Genomic DNA, 15,401 nt, shown 5'->3' with positions numbered 1-15,401 from the left:
TTTACATTCACATGACACAATTCCCACATACTTTATTCAATAGGAGTTTCTCAATTAAAATATTGCAAAATTTAGCAAAAAAAAAACCACCATTTGTGCGTTTAAATTGACATTTCGTCAGTAATCTCATTAGTTTCGTTTATGGGAGATCAATAATAACGCTTTCTCAAAACTTGGTTGAAATTTAAATATTGATTTTGTTAAAAAAACATTTAAGTCGAATCTCATCGCAAATGAATTTCGAAAGGACACAACGTTCGAATCGACACGTCGACCTTGCCAGAAAGGATGGAGTTGCGTGTACCGCGGGAACTTCTCAATCTAACGTGAGGAAATCCTCAAAATAATGTACCAAATGTTGTAACATGAAACTGTCGGATCGAAGGTGCCGCGGACGGGAAGGGGCAATCACTTTCTCTTCGTTGGCATAAGCAACGGCCTCGTGGTACTCCAAGGAACATTCTGCAACAAGTTTTTACCAAAGCAGCAACCAACCGCCGGTCCGTCGACTGTGCATTTTTGACCGGTGCAGCAAAGTCACACGGGTACGTTGACGCAGCCGCGGAAGTGCGCGGTGATGTCAGATGATGCGTGTGATTGAACGCGAAATCAATATCGACACGATAGAAGTGCAGCGACATTAAGCCCCTGTGTTATGAATTACATAGTGCTTTGAAACAACCAGAAACGATCGAGTCATACGTGAAGACGCGACTGGATGATTTGAACTACGTGAAATCCGTAGCAAAAATTTCATAGATACATCGAGAACGTAAAATTTCTTCATTGAAGAAAAATGTGAAGTATTTGATTAATTGAAATATTTTCTTCATAAAGCAACGTGTAAGTTTACATAGTGCTTTTTAACAATTATTTTTAAAATTATTATTATTACTTGGAAATTATTATAACTTGTAATTTTATAGCAATTACAAAAAAATAAATTTAAAAGGAATAAAATAAGTTATAAATCATACTTTGATTGCAAACGTGAAAATCGTTTCCTATATGGGCAGTAATATAAAATAATGTAAAGTAGTTTTTCTTTCATGTGAAGTAGAGAAAGCTGTACGCGTGACGGAAGGAAGAAGTGCTCACGCACAATAGCGGAAGTTAATTTCAACGACCATGTTAATCACTCAGTCTACTTAGTTACACAATGCTTTTACAATAATTAACAAATCCCTTAGATTCGCTACATAATGCAATTGCCACGGACGTTTTCGCTCTTTGGTTGCTGCTTTCTGGTATCGACACTTGTGACAGTAGCCGGTCAAAACGAGCCAATCTTCGAACTCCCGGTGCAGTTGATCGGTTTTCCGATAATTATAGCAAGTGTAAGAATCACCAACTTCCTCAAGAAGCTCGCTTATGCTTTAAATCCAGGTAATACGCACGAAAACATACTATACTTTAATATATATAAATAATAATGAAACTCTACACATATATCATATGACGGATATTTTTGAAGTACAATAAACCGAGCGTGAATAGATGAAATTGACGAAAAAGGAAATATAAAATTGTTAGAAAACTGTCAGTATTACGTTTTCTCGAGCGTGAAAAACAAGTATTACATGTCATAGGTTATTTGCCTTTTCCGCGGTTAGCTCACGGGACATTCGCGAGTCGTATTGGCGAACAGCGAAAGCGAAAGTATTCCACTTGTTGCAACTTCTCTCTCCGATCACGAAGGCATGTAATGACTTGGTAATTGTCTGATGTCACTTTCTGTTAAATGGATGTACATGCCAACAAATCGGAACAAAGTAAAGTAATTACGACAAAATTCAAAATGTTTTATAACTATCGGACAAATTATTTAAATAAATTAAGATTGTCTTTAAGAAATAATATGCTACTTATTACACATGGACGAAGAAAGTCTTCTAATATTAACAGACGAGCGGTTATGAAATTTCGACTAACTAAATTAAATTTTTAAATTATTTTGTAAACCTTTAAAAAAAAATTCTCTTTGAATTCTTAGATACTTATGTCAGTCGAGTGAAACGAGCACATCCTTTGATACACGAGGAAGAGATCTTAGATGTTGACCAAGTCGAAAAGAAGCTAGTAGCTGAGCTCGGAAATAACGTTTGCATTTACGAGAGAATTTGTGTCAAGTACGCGGAACAAACCCTTCAAAGAAGAAGTTGGGAACGTGTTCTTAATTGGAACGAGATATTCAGGTACGATATAAATAACTGTAATATTGTATACACCATAATTTATCTAACAATTTCAATAAAACATATAATATACTTAGAACTTGTATTTCATAAGAATCGAAAAAAATCTATAACACTTGCAAAAAGCTAAAAATGTGTATACATATTTAGAACAAGAGGTCACAATATCATTGCAAATCTCTCGTGCGTGATTGCATTACGCAATCGTGACTTCGAAGTTCACGGTTTCGTAGACTTTTTATATTACACTTCAAAAACAGGTTTCATAAGATGAACATTTCGTGTTGATTAGGAAATACAATCGGTAAAGATTTTTTTCTTAACCGTCAAAGCAGCTTAATGAGATCGCTCTACTTGCGCGGTGATATGTAACATTTCGTACAGTATTTTATTCACTTTTGCAAGATTATAGCATTATTACCGACAAATATTACTTCATATAAAGGCAATGAATAATACCTTTTTATGTATGTAAAAAGATGATTTTTCTTTTTAAAATACGAAATAATATGAAATCAATCTAATAAATTAAAGATGTTTATAAATAAAAATGTTAATTTGTTTTTTTAATATTAAACACATCTCAATATGAATAAATAAAATTTAAAATAAAATTTTCAAAAATATTAATACAAGTTTATATTTTAAAATATTAACATGAATTTTTTAATCATTTTGAGTAAGACATTAAGTGCATTTTTAACTTGTCCTATCTTGTCAGAAGAAAAAAACCAATTCTTTCTAATTAGAATTAAATCCCAAACTATATAGAGATGCGCTATGGCGCCTAATCGATCAATGGCGGTCGAGACGTGTCGTAACACGTCGTAGTGATGTCAAGATGCAATCTACAAATTTTTAAAAGAAAGTGCACTCAGAGACGCTCTGTTTTAATCTCTCTCTTTCTCTCTTTGACGACGGAACATTATTCTCTCTACTGTCCTCATTTCTTACATTGGAAAATAGAATCCCTGCTACCGTGCGTCGCGCAACCATTTCCCGCTTTCGCAGAGCTTACACTAAATTCAGTTGTAAGTAACGCCGGGAGCAGACAGTCTTTAATGGTACCTCCGGACTTTAATGCATTCTGATAACTGCATCCCTCTCTTCACCGTTATCCTTCATCGTCGAGATAGCCTCTTCATTCTCGTGACTCTTCGCTGCGTGTCCAAGCAGGCTCCGTTTTACGATCGCTCTACTATCCGGCCCCGTAGATTTGAGGCTTATCTCAGACCTCCTAATGCCCTGCGGTTCGAGATAGCGAGCACGTGTCGCCGTGCCTGTCAACGCACGATGCGTCCCTCCAGAAACGCATTTCGTACCTTGAGTTTTCTCCTCGTCACCTGCGGGCTGATGGCACGTAGGAGGTAGTAATATTCAAGACAGGGAGACCGGGAGATTAACAAGAGCAGAGGGGGAGAGTAGATAAATTGGAGATTGGGTCTGGCGGCAACTATCGTCTAGACGGACTTAACCGACCATGTATGAGGGACGAAACTGTCCCAAGACCGTCTTGGACACCTTCTTCGACTGACAATGAGGGAAAGCGGTCCGCTAGAGGCAGAATCGTAAGCGAAGTGGCGTCATTAGAAATTAGGAATCCATTTAGGCGAGATGGCGCTGTCGCGTAGGCGATGATACCGACGATAAAACGTTGTTTGTTTTATAAACGATATGATACAGTGTGAACAAACACATATAGACACTTAAGTGCGGAACTGTTTCTTATCTTAACCTGAGTTTCTTGTATCTGTTATTCTCTTTTCTCTCTTTCTTTTCTCTCGTTTAGCTCTTTCCTCTTTTCTTCTTGTCTCTCTTCTAATACGCATGATGCAACAAGGTTACTAGTAATTTGCGTTTTTATCATAACCTTACAGGGAATACAAGTCGTCGTCCGACCCGATGAAAGAGAATTACTTGCTAAGCGTCTTTATGGGCGACATTATCGGCAGTCCGAAGCTATGTCATTTATTGGCGAAGAGAGGAAGAGCCTGCGATATTAATGCCACTACGTCAGATTAACTAAAAGCTTGACGCGTAGTACTTGAATCTTTTTTTGTTAAGTCATAAACATCTCAATGCCATAAACTTACTCATGATAAATTATAATCTGTTTGTATGCAAAATGTCGAGGCATGTGTTTGTATAATCATACTTTATATTGATTGTATAAAAGATGCAGTTTTCTTTTTATTATTAATTATTATTTTTATTATTGTTCGTGTGTACTGATTTATATCAAACTATAATTTGTTTTTAATAAAAAATACAAATGTAATGTAATGTAATGTACAAATGTATAATTTTAATATTTTAATTACGAATTTAATTACATTTCTTTTTTACTTTATTTCGTATAATTTCGTTTTAATTCGCTATATATGTCCGTGACATAAATAGTTTTTATCGATGACACGTGAACTTTCCACTGTCATGCAAAAATAAATCGTTTGACATTTAAGGAATCATACACAAACCCACTAATTTTCGAAGAAACTCTTGCAAAAATTGCGCATTTCATGCTAGGTTCTTCAACCAAACGTTCACTCATGAACATACACAAATATAAAACGCAGGTATGGAGTGAGAGTTGCTTACAGTGACGCGTTACTACCCACGTCTTTCCAACCAAGCGGTTGATCGGAGAATCGGTCTCGAAGAAAGTTTCAGTTGGCGCAAAACCTAGAGAGGCGACGCGGTCGTTTGCATTAAGCAACAAAATTAACAGTTTAGTGTAAATTTGTGCAAATTTTATTGTAAATAAAAAAATCAAAATAAATCAAAATTCGTAACAGAACCAGCCACGAAAAAATTTACCGTAAAGTGTTTCATAACCTAATAATTTAACACATTAAAATTAGGTCAATTTTATGCAGTGTGATGTTAGAGTGAAAGTGTTTTATGTTGAATATTATAATTAACAGTTAAAAACTTGTAAAGTTATCAAGTTTTACATCTTCTTCCGAACAAAAGAGATTTGTATTTATAAAAAAATAAAGATAGTTTATAGTAATACTTCATAAAATGATAAGTAAATTTATCTTCGTTTGGTGCCTCTCTTATTTATGTTCTAAAGCTCACACCGAACATTCATCACAATATTTTCAAGAATCATCTGACAACACACAGTGCATTTTTGATGTCCCTCGGAAGATTTATAATGTAACAGATTTATTACGGTAAGTAGTCGCAGAATATTCTCTATAGCCAAATATATCGATAGATATGTGTAAATGGAAACATTATCGAATTTATACAAAAATAATAATGAAAAATTATCTAATCATTATTCATGTTTAATTAATCATACAGATGTATGGATGAACTCGCTATCGATCTTCTCGCTCAAAACAGTGATCGATCATTAATTGTTGGACGAACAAGTCAATTGGATTCGTCAATTTACAAAGAAAATTACGGATTTCCTTACGGAAATATAATTTTAAATTTGCTTAATAACGGCCAAGTTCCATCGGTAGGTTTAACTTTTACATTTCTTAAGTATTCTAGCGATATCAAATTTATCATTATTCATTAAAAATATCTTACAGGAATATCACGATTTTCCATTAGATTCTATTGGCAATTATCCATTAAATATGTTAAACGGTCTTTCAAGTCAATTTGGTGGACTTGGAGCTAATATTTTCAGTGCTTTGTCATCGATCTCTCGTCACGATGATTTAAAATGCGTGCCCAGAATACTCTGTGAGGTGGCGAGTGGAAAGCCACCGAGACAATATGAGCGAGCATCAGCAGGGATTGATAAGCAATATTTAGAATTTGGAAGAAATACTTTCACTCAGTTCGTATTTTGTACAAAAAATTATAATAACGTATAATATATCGATAACAAAATTATTACGTGATTTTCTGTTGTCAGGTGGCTCGCGGGACTGGCAGAAACATCTCCCATATTGAATTTTGCCCGAGCTGCTGTTTTGGGTTACGGCAGCAATGGAAATTCGGCCATGTGTTATCGCGCGTTCCCGAGGTGTCCGCGTAATCCCGACAAACTGGTACATTATCTAAACAATTATAACGGCGGATTCTTTCGATTCTTCAGAGGACACGGAAGTTACTCTCAATCGTCTTATGCTTTGCGAGGTACAGGATGCGTTGTAGATTTGTTACGAGCAACATTCAAATTTAAGATTTTGCACGAGTTAAATCACTTTCGTTTCTCAACAGATAATTCGGAATTTCACGGAGAAAGAAAACGGAAAGCTCCACCACCGGGCATCGCCGGGGTGCAGGCTGATCGTACCGGAACGGGCAAACTAAAGTTCGACAGCCCCATTTTGACTGCTCGCCAAGATTACGGAAAAAGCTTCTTCCCGAGGGAAAATACATTGGAGAACTCGGGACGAGTGGTTTTTCCAGATCAAGAGGAATCGAGTGATCGCCTATTGAAAAACAGGATTTCTAAATCCCTGTCGGACTTAAAAGAGTCCGACGTGAATACATTTTCGCAAGAATCTTCGCTGATTTTTCCTCAGGTAAAATTATATCTCACTGCACGCGATAAAAAAAAAATTAAAATAAAATAATAAACGATAAAGTATGCTGTAATAATTTTTATAATAAAGTCGCATTTCATGAAATGTATATTTCCAGGAATCAGAGCACCAAAGTATCCGTGTCTTGCGTTTTACTCCTGACCCTCTGGATTCAGCATCTCACAGTGCAGTACGATTTCCACGTTAATATTTTTCTCTCAATATATTTTTCTTGCGAACAAATTCTTAAAAAATATTTAGAATTATTAATTGTTAAATTTTGTTTATTAAATTGAGATATTATGTGATCTGAAAAATGATTAGGCAAGCAATCAATTTTATTGCTCTTGTTCGGCTATATGATCCACTCGTAATTGTATTTGTCAAAATTCATATTTTACATTTTATTTTCCAAATTGCTTGCAATGGGATATGCAAATGAGAAAGAGAAAAAATCATTCAACCCTTTTTTACGCGGCGTTCATCCTTTCAACATTACATAGTTATTCAATCCTTTCATCCATTACATCACATTGTCGATGTGCATAGCCAACAAAATACCAAAAATTGTAGACTCAGCTGGAAATGCAATTTTAAATTCGATAGGCAAGCACCGACCACCATTCTACGTGACAAAGCATATTTTATTCTCACAAAGGATGTTCTTTCGCGTCGTCTCACCTTTCCTCATAACAGATGATTTTACATATCCTCTTCAAAATATTTTTCGAAAAATGCAATTAAAAAGTTATCGTGCCAATTAAGTATAAGATTCAAATTATTATGATAATTAATTTTATTAAAATAAATTATTCTTTTTACTACAAAAAATTGTTAGCAATTAATTTTACGTAGTCTGAAATGATAATTAAAACACGTATTTTTTTGCGTTTATACAAAATAATTTTTGGTGCAATAATTATGAGCAAAAAACATAACACACAGATATGAGTTCCGGAATTATAAATCAATCTTAACATTCACTCATGATATATCGTCGTCAAAGAACATATATATGCCGGAAGATTCTCCGCTTAGGGTTTAACATCCGATCCCCCTTGAGCGTAATAATTTTCGATCACTATCATGAATTTTGCAAAAGCATAAGGCCATGAACGTCTATGAGCAACTCGTGTGTGTAGCTTTCATGCTACTACTTGGCAATTTTAGCCACGTAAGGTCGAAACTTGTTCGACAGGTGATTGTACGCGGTCTACCTGAGACTCTTCCCATTCATTTGAGGTTTTGCTGTCTGACTCGTGTTTTCTTTTCTCGCGTTTCATGTGATGATAGCAACACCCTGCGTTTCTCATATGCGCTTGCGTGCGTGGACAGGTACGGGGATTACTCGGGACTGCTCGACCGGCAATCTTGAAATATACATAAGCTAGAAATGTATATACTTTTCGTCAAATCTGCATTACAGTTCTTTCAACGATGATTATATGAATATTCTGACAGATAATAATATACCGCATGCGTAAAAAATGATTTAAGTTCCCGATGTTCTTACGAAGTACCACAGAATAGATATTTATGCAACTAGCGCGGTAAATCGGCTAATTGCCCGTAAGTGCGGGATATGTGTGTCCATCCGCACGGGCGGGCAACAGCTGATCCGCACATGTCGCATACAATATTTTTTGTTACCTGTGCCTCGAAATATTGGTCCTTTTGTGTGAAGTGACACGTGAGAAAAGGACCATTTTTCATGCACTGATAGTGAAAAAGATATTTAAATAAAATATTTTGAAATTTAACGTGAGTTTTGTTAAAAAAAATTAATGCTACAATTAAAAATCTCCTTTCTTTTCTTTTTTTTTTGAGAAAAAATTATTTTTAAAGAATGCATGGTTCGTCAAAAAAAGTCCGTTATTAAAATACCTACAGAGAAATGCCAAGTTGTAATGCGTGTCGTTTTTTTCTGTTTTCGGTGTGAAACGTTTATCACGCGGACTCGCAGCTGCAAAATTCACGTATGACTTTCTCCAAATAGCGGCTCACCGCTCGGTGACGCTGTAGAAATAGAACGCGCAACGTCGAAAAAGCGGCAGACAACGTGTAATTATTTTATCCTTTCTGGCGTGTAATTTGGGGCGTGCACCGTGCTCGTGAACTCGCTGACTCGATGCAGGGGAGAGACGTGGAAATGGTGTGGCCGGAGTCCACGGCAATGCCGTAGCCCAGAGGGGCGTGTGCCCCGGACAGGGCCAAGTGGGGTGCAACTGACAGCGGAAGACAATTAGCCTTCTGATACATCCAATGTCGCGTGATATGCTCCGCGTAGGAACTTTACAAAGATTCGTTTCACGCATCGCAACGCGTGGGGCAAAACACACGGCGCAATGGAGACCGTTGAGATTCGTGATTCTTCCGTACGGAATATAATAAGCACTTTAGCGAGATCATGCAATTCACTGACCCAGATATATTCCATTATGTTCGGATTTTAACACTAAAAAGAAAAAAAAAAACGATTTGGTAGATTTCAGTTAGAATTTTCAAGTGAATCGCAAATTTAAATTTTTGACTTGGAAAAGATGAAGAATTGTTGAACGACTCCCCCTAAGGGGACAAAATCACATGGGTAAAAGTTATAACAGGTTAAGCGTCGAACTAGAATATGATCTGCAATAATCATCGCCTATGCCATAATCTCGTACCTATTAGTGCGGCATTATTTTCCGTGGTAGACATCAAAGAGGATTTCCCGCGCTCATTGTATCGCGACGATAATTCCTCGTTATTAGCAGCCGTCGTCAGGGCGTTGGTCTCATGTCGGCTTACCACACCCCAAGTGCCGAAACAAATCCTCCCGAATTGGTGGTGCTGATGCAAAGGAGCTTCTACGACGCATAACGCAATAGCCCCGACAAAGGCTCGACCGGGGAGACAGCGATTGTGGCGACTAATCCCCGTGAAAAATGCGTTGCAGGTGGACGAATCCACCACCGTCGTCGACGTTCAGGTAAAGCCGCGCGGGGGAAGACCTGAGTTTTTCCGGCGCGAAGGGTGAATTAACAAGATATCCATGGTGATCTCCGAATAGTCGACCGGGGAAGTGAAATTTGCGGGGATTTTCTGAATTCGCGATGAACTCGAACGCTATTATTTTGTCAGTGATCGACGTAGTAAAATAAGAAAAAAGAATAGAAAGAGAAAGGGATAGAAAAAAAGAAAGAAGAATAGTAAATGTTATATTTATTTATATCGAGAAAAAATTTTGCTTCTATTGAAACGAAACCAAACGAACGAAAAGAAATAAAGCTTTAAAAAAATTGCGTTTTTTTAAAATTTGTCTTTTTAGTACACGTCAATTATTTTATTAAATGTCACAATTTGTATTATTAACGTAAAGAAAGTTTGCGCAAACGTATGTTTGTACAATCAAAATCCGTTAAATCAAACCCTATACTAAGCAGAGCTTTAATGGCTCGTGATTTAATCAGACTACAGTAGCTACTACGTCCGAGTTGGCCCGAAAATAAGACATAAATTCCCGAATACACCCACCTATCGCGCGCAACCATAAAACACCGCCGCGATCTTATTTAGCCGTATATTTTTCCCCACGAGCGACTCACAATGCCCCAATATCTTAACGTCGCAATATACCACGGGCTATCCTTTTCTTCTCGATAGACTTTTCAATTCGTGGCACCGGATCTTTGTCACCGGGACCGAGGACGCCAATTCGCCCGCACAAAAGAACCGCGTAGATCTCGTTGAAAACTGAATCTCCCCCCCCCCTCCCCTCCGATCCCTTCTTCCCCCCGACTGATCTGCCAGTCCCTTGATAGACAGAATAATTCGGTGAGAATGAAAATTCATGTCCTTCGGCGATCCTTCCCTACCGCGGACGATTCGCGCTAGGGTCCTCGAAAGCCCGTGAAATCCTGACGCTGGTCAAACCACCGGATAAGTGGGTATCTGCCAATACAAAAGGAAAGATACCCTCCTTTCGCTATCACCGTTCACCAGATTTTTCTTATCCTTCGCAAGTACGTGACAATTGTTGGCGTGAACGAATCGTCAAATAAATTGGTACGTGGCCAATATTATATTATAATACTGCTTTCATTTGAAAAAGCCTTCTTGCAATAATTGAGAAAATAATGCAATGTGTGTAGGAAATTATTTAAAAAGAAAGAAGAAAGTCTTCTCATATTCCCTCAGCTCTATTTCGTTATGAGTTTTCATTAAAATATTTTGATTACCAGCAATGTTTCCCACACATGTACAAACAACGAAAACAGATTACAAAACGTTAATTTAGTTGGCGCACAATACCACCCACGGTCATCACCGTTGATGTGGGCGATCCTCCCCCGTCTTTAAAAAAACCACTTTACTCGGCAGATCGGTTTTCAAATCGTTCATAAATAATGAATCCGGCTGCGGGTTGCACCGCGCAACGTCAGTCAGGCACGCTGATTGCAGCATTGAGGACACGTGTCGCAGATCAATCGTCAGACGCGTGTCAGTATTTTCGTATCATCGCCGAAGGGTGCTCGCTGCTCGTCTTTCTCTTTCCCCTCCTCCCTTTCTCTCTCTCTCTATCGTCTTTTATCCCGTCAATTCCCTTCTTCCTCCTTCACATTCGACTACTTCCTTCTTCTTTTATGTCGTCGCCCCTGCTGCTTCGAGTTTGCACGCAAAGCCAAACGAGTGTCGCGGGGAAAGCCAAACGACGTGTAGGATCGGGTTTTTTTTAAAGCGACCAGACGACGCTTTAATGCGACCGGGATTATGCGGCTGGACCGAAGCTACGGATTCTGCTCGAGATCGTCTCTCGAATAAGGGACGTGCAAACAGAGGTCTAAGAACGTCCCTCGGCTCGTCACGTCGATCGCTTGTCAGCTGCTGGGATTTACCGTTTTTTAATTAAAAAAGCTGGCTGAGTTTAGATACGGTGCCGGCCGTGGATGCAGAACGTGCAAAGTAAAGGGAATAAAGTAAAGCGTAGTGTAAAAACATTTATGTTCACGGTAATTTTTCTAAAGTACACAACAACTTAATAAAAATTTAATCACGCTTTTAAGATCTTTTAACAGACTCTTTGATCAATTTAAAAAACTTGATATCGAGTAAGATAATTTTTTATAATCTTCAGCATCCTGTTGCTAGCTCATTCGAAGAGAAAACAGATTTTTTTTAAATTTTGCGAAAAACCTCCTTTGGTTTTATGGGTAATTTAAACGTTACTGGTATCTCGATATTTCCTCTAGGCAAAAGTTAATTGAAGAATTTAAAAATAACCGCGGCACCGCACAATATTTCGAAACTAAAACTTTTCTCTTTATGCTACAACTGTATTTCTGCGCACAACGTAAGGATATTTTTCCAAGCGATCAAATGAAATCTTCGCGCGGCGCAGCAACATCATAACTCTTTCGCGATGGAAATTATCGCGACGTGCCACGCGAGATGAGCCGAAGAAACGCAACGGCGACTGATATCTTCTAGGAAGAAGTTAGGTGCGCTGAAACCTTGAAGTTAGACGGAGTAAGAGAGAGCGAGGAAGAGAGGAGGACGATGAGTGAAAGACGACGGGCAACCCCGGCTCTAACGCAGATAATACTTCGTAAGTGGCGGTTCGTGGCCCCGGGGGCTGGTAATCTTCACAGAGCATCGTCTTCTAGACGTTTTAGGCTCTGCTCGATTAGATGCTCGTTCCGCTTCGCCGCACTAATTTGTCTTCGAAGAGACGTTACGTCTGCCACACGCTCGGGCTCTTTGTACAGCTGGCCTTGCGAATTTCCCCGGCTCGGTTCGCCCATTGAGTGGCCTTCCTTCGCGCGAGGGAACAGTTAAAAAACACTATAGAAGTGTGTGCTGTTTGCGCCCGGGAAGAAGTTACGGGATAAAGACGTACGCGGGTAAGGCGCTCGTCTCGAGGACGGTCCGTAATGTTGTTTGAGAAACGGTACGCGCAGAGGCGGAAATTATTTCATGGCACTCGCTCGCAGCGGAGTGTCCGCGTAGATAACAGCGCGCTTCATTGGAATTGCAAATGCACGCATTATTTTGCAGGCGAAGAAATGGTATCTGGATTGTTCGTTTTTAGATTTCAACTTTGATTTGAGCGTTTCTGCAATTCTATTACTTAAATCAAGGGGAAAAAAGAAAATGATATTAGACTGGAAGTGATATCCGATAATATCGCGCGGAATATCCGTTGTATGGCGTCGAGCAAAAACGTACGACTTTCTTCGTAACGCGATCGAAATAACGTTTACATTTGTAATACCGCACTGAGAGAGGTGCCGAGCAAAATTTGCTTGATATATGACTAATGAAACAAATATCGTTGTGTTAATTAAACACTTTGATTGTAATCAAAATGTTTCGTTAAGATGGCAAAATTTTGTAATTAACACAACGGTATTATTTCGTTAGTCGCATACGAACCAAGGCTTTGCTTGCCAATGCAAAACATTTCTCTCGGTGTGCCGCGTGTGAAATGCGTTGTATATCCGCCAAAGTTCTATGTATAATGACGGTGCTGTCACACGCCGGAAATTATTACTTTGCAGAGAAGTCAAATGAAATTACATCATACACGTATCGGCGAAAGAAGTGCGGCGGCAGTCGTAATGTCAATGATATAATTTCTGCAAACAGAACAGAAAAGCGGTAGCGACGGCGGGAACGCCGGCGTATGATTATGTTGTGGATGCGTGTGTGTCTGTGTGTGTGCGCAAGTGTCGCGAAACGGCACCCCTAATGTCTCTCCATGGTGCACGACCGCGGTATTTGCTCGCTTTCCGAGTATTTGATATTCGTAATGCGCATGAATCATGACCGGGAGGTACCGCTCGCTCGCCCGAGATGTGATTATATGGTGTCAGTGACGTATACGCGCAAGGAGCCCCCGCACACGGCGGCGTATTATTAAGCCGACAATACGTTGGGGTTACTGCGGCTGGCCGAAATTCGATGGGGTCGAAATTCGACTCCCATGCATCATAATGGAGAGACGCGTGCGGGGCTGAGCTGCCATTTAAAAAGTGCTATAATTATACGGACCCCCGCGTACTGCTTGTTGGTCGCGGGGAGGAGGGGGAGGGGGAAGGTAGAAAGGAATCGGAGGCGTGCGTCGAATGAGACTTGTCGTGCTGAAAAATCACAATTTTTTTGCAACCACGATTGAAGTTTGCCTAACAATTTCTGAGTGCAAAGCTTTGTTTCAAAGAAATACGTACTGGAAAAAAATTTAGTCCTCAAAAGCTGTTTATTTGAGAATTTTTTAATAACAACCAAATATTTTATTTTACGTAATAAAAAATTTAGTTACCTCGGCGAAATACATGTAGATGAAAACCATTTGTTTATGTACTAATCTAATTCGCTAAAAAGTATGAAACATAACTAGTTAGTATAAACACATTTTTTTTCCTACATATATTTTGCAGAAACAATTAAGTTTTCGTTGTATAAAATATTTGGTTTATTACTATTAAAATATTACTGTTGAAAAATAATTCAATTAAACAGTTTATGTTAAATTGTTTTCCTACTGTGGTTGTATTTAAATAACAAATTATATTTTCTGCAAACACATACATACACACATATTCTTAAATGAATTCTGGAATAAATATATAAATAATTTAAATTTCTTAATTTTTTTAGAAAAGGTATTTTTTGTACGCTATAACGTTGTTTTTTTAGATCTTTAAATGAAATTTTCATCATTATTATGTTCATTCCCCTCTAATAAAGAATCACACGCCAAACGAAACCTGCAGTTTATAGCACCTCGTAATTATAGATTCCTCACCACCGATCGTTCCACTCATTCTTTTCAAACCGAATTAACGATTGTTAGCTTTTCACCCCTGCGGTTGTTATCCGTGTACATACATTTTACGTCACACGATTACATCGCCGTTTTTATTCCGCGGGTCATAATTAACGGAAATGAGTAGTGCCGGTGAGTATTATGTCACTTAAATTCCATTAATTTGCCGATCATAAAACTTCTGCTGCAAAAGCTACGCAATAGGAGTGGAAATTCGATCGTAACGACTTGCGATGCTCGTAAAATACGAACCGAAATGGAGCTGGAAGTATTCGCGCAACTATAGGTGGAACAATTATCGCTGAGGACAAGAAAAGCGCTTATTAAAAAGTACAGTGAAAATTGTAATAAAAAAAAGCCAATCGTTTCTTTGCGCTCCAAATAACGCACGATTGTAATAACGGCAGATTTATGATTTCCTTCCTTCACGGTCGACGATCGGTTCCGATTCATTGAACGACTTTCAACCAGCATCGCTTGAGATAATGTCGCGTGATAACGCTGATATTCTTACGACAGGCTAAAGGGCGGATTATTGCGAGTTATCGTTTCGTATGTCTATTTATAAATAAAACAATTGAAAATTATGATAATGAGAACATAATTAATAAATATGTGCAACCATATTTAAAAAAATAACACAATATAAAATTCTTTAATTATTGTTAGTATTTCTTTACCTGATTAAAATATAATCAAAAAACGGTAAAATATATATCTCGTAGAGATTGTGTTTATTATCATTAGATATTGGATCTTTATATGTTGTCACAAAACACAACATCAAACATCACGTACACAGCTTGATGTACACGAGCTTGGGGAAAAACCGGTTAAGTCACTTAGAAGTAATGAAAGCAGAGAGCGTATTTTCGTTACCGATAATTTATTTATCTCAAGCAT

At 38.2% G+C, this 15,401-nt stretch overlaps 2 protein-coding genes across 4 annotated transcripts; both read left to right on the top strand.

Moving 5' to 3' along the window:
• Positions 1–12: 12 nt before the first annotated feature.
• LOC105830233 lies at positions 13–4,995 on the top strand. 2 transcript variants are annotated; one of them, XM_036293054.1, is made up of 4 exons: positions 13–545; positions 1,191–1,386; positions 1,994–2,195; positions 4,073–4,995. In XM_036293054.1, exons 2-4 carry the CDS (start codon positions 1,203–1,205, stop codon positions 4,215–4,217), a joined length of 531 nt encoding a protein of 176 aa, XP_036148947.1. In that variant the 5' UTR covers positions 13–545; positions 1,191–1,202; the 3' UTR covers positions 4,218–4,995. The 2 variants fall into 2 exon arrangements, with proteins under 2 accessions (XP_036148947.1, XP_012524893.1); XM_012669439.3 differs by lacking the exon at positions 13–545 and having other exon boundaries at positions 562–1,386.
• Positions 4,996–5,115: 120 nt separating this feature from the next.
• Positions 5,116–8,454, top strand: LOC105830232. 2 transcript variants are annotated; one of them, XM_028193628.2, is made up of 6 exons: positions 5,116–5,374; positions 5,508–5,670; positions 5,747–6,000; positions 6,079–6,302; positions 6,387–6,694; positions 6,813–8,454. In XM_028193628.2, the coding sequence occupies exons 1-6, from the start codon at positions 5,220–5,222 to the stop codon at positions 6,900–6,902; spliced, it is 1,194 nt and encodes a 397-aa protein (XP_028049429.2). In that variant the 5' UTR covers positions 5,116–5,219; the 3' UTR covers positions 6,903–8,454. The 2 variants fall into 2 exon arrangements, with proteins under 2 accessions (XP_028049429.2, XP_028049428.2); XM_028193627.2 differs by having other exon boundaries at positions 6,079–6,694.
• The last annotated feature ends 6,947 nt before the right edge of the window (positions 8,455–15,401 follow it).

This window comes from Monomorium pharaonis, chromosome 10 (assembly GCF_013373865.1).
Source record: "Monomorium pharaonis isolate MP-MQ-018 chromosome 10, ASM1337386v2, whole genome shotgun sequence".
Classification (NCBI taxonomy): Eukaryota; Metazoa; Arthropoda; class Insecta; order Hymenoptera; family Formicidae; genus Monomorium; species Monomorium pharaonis.
The sequence above is the reverse complement of the archived record's forward strand: the minus strand, read 5'-3'. Positions and strand labels throughout refer to the sequence as shown.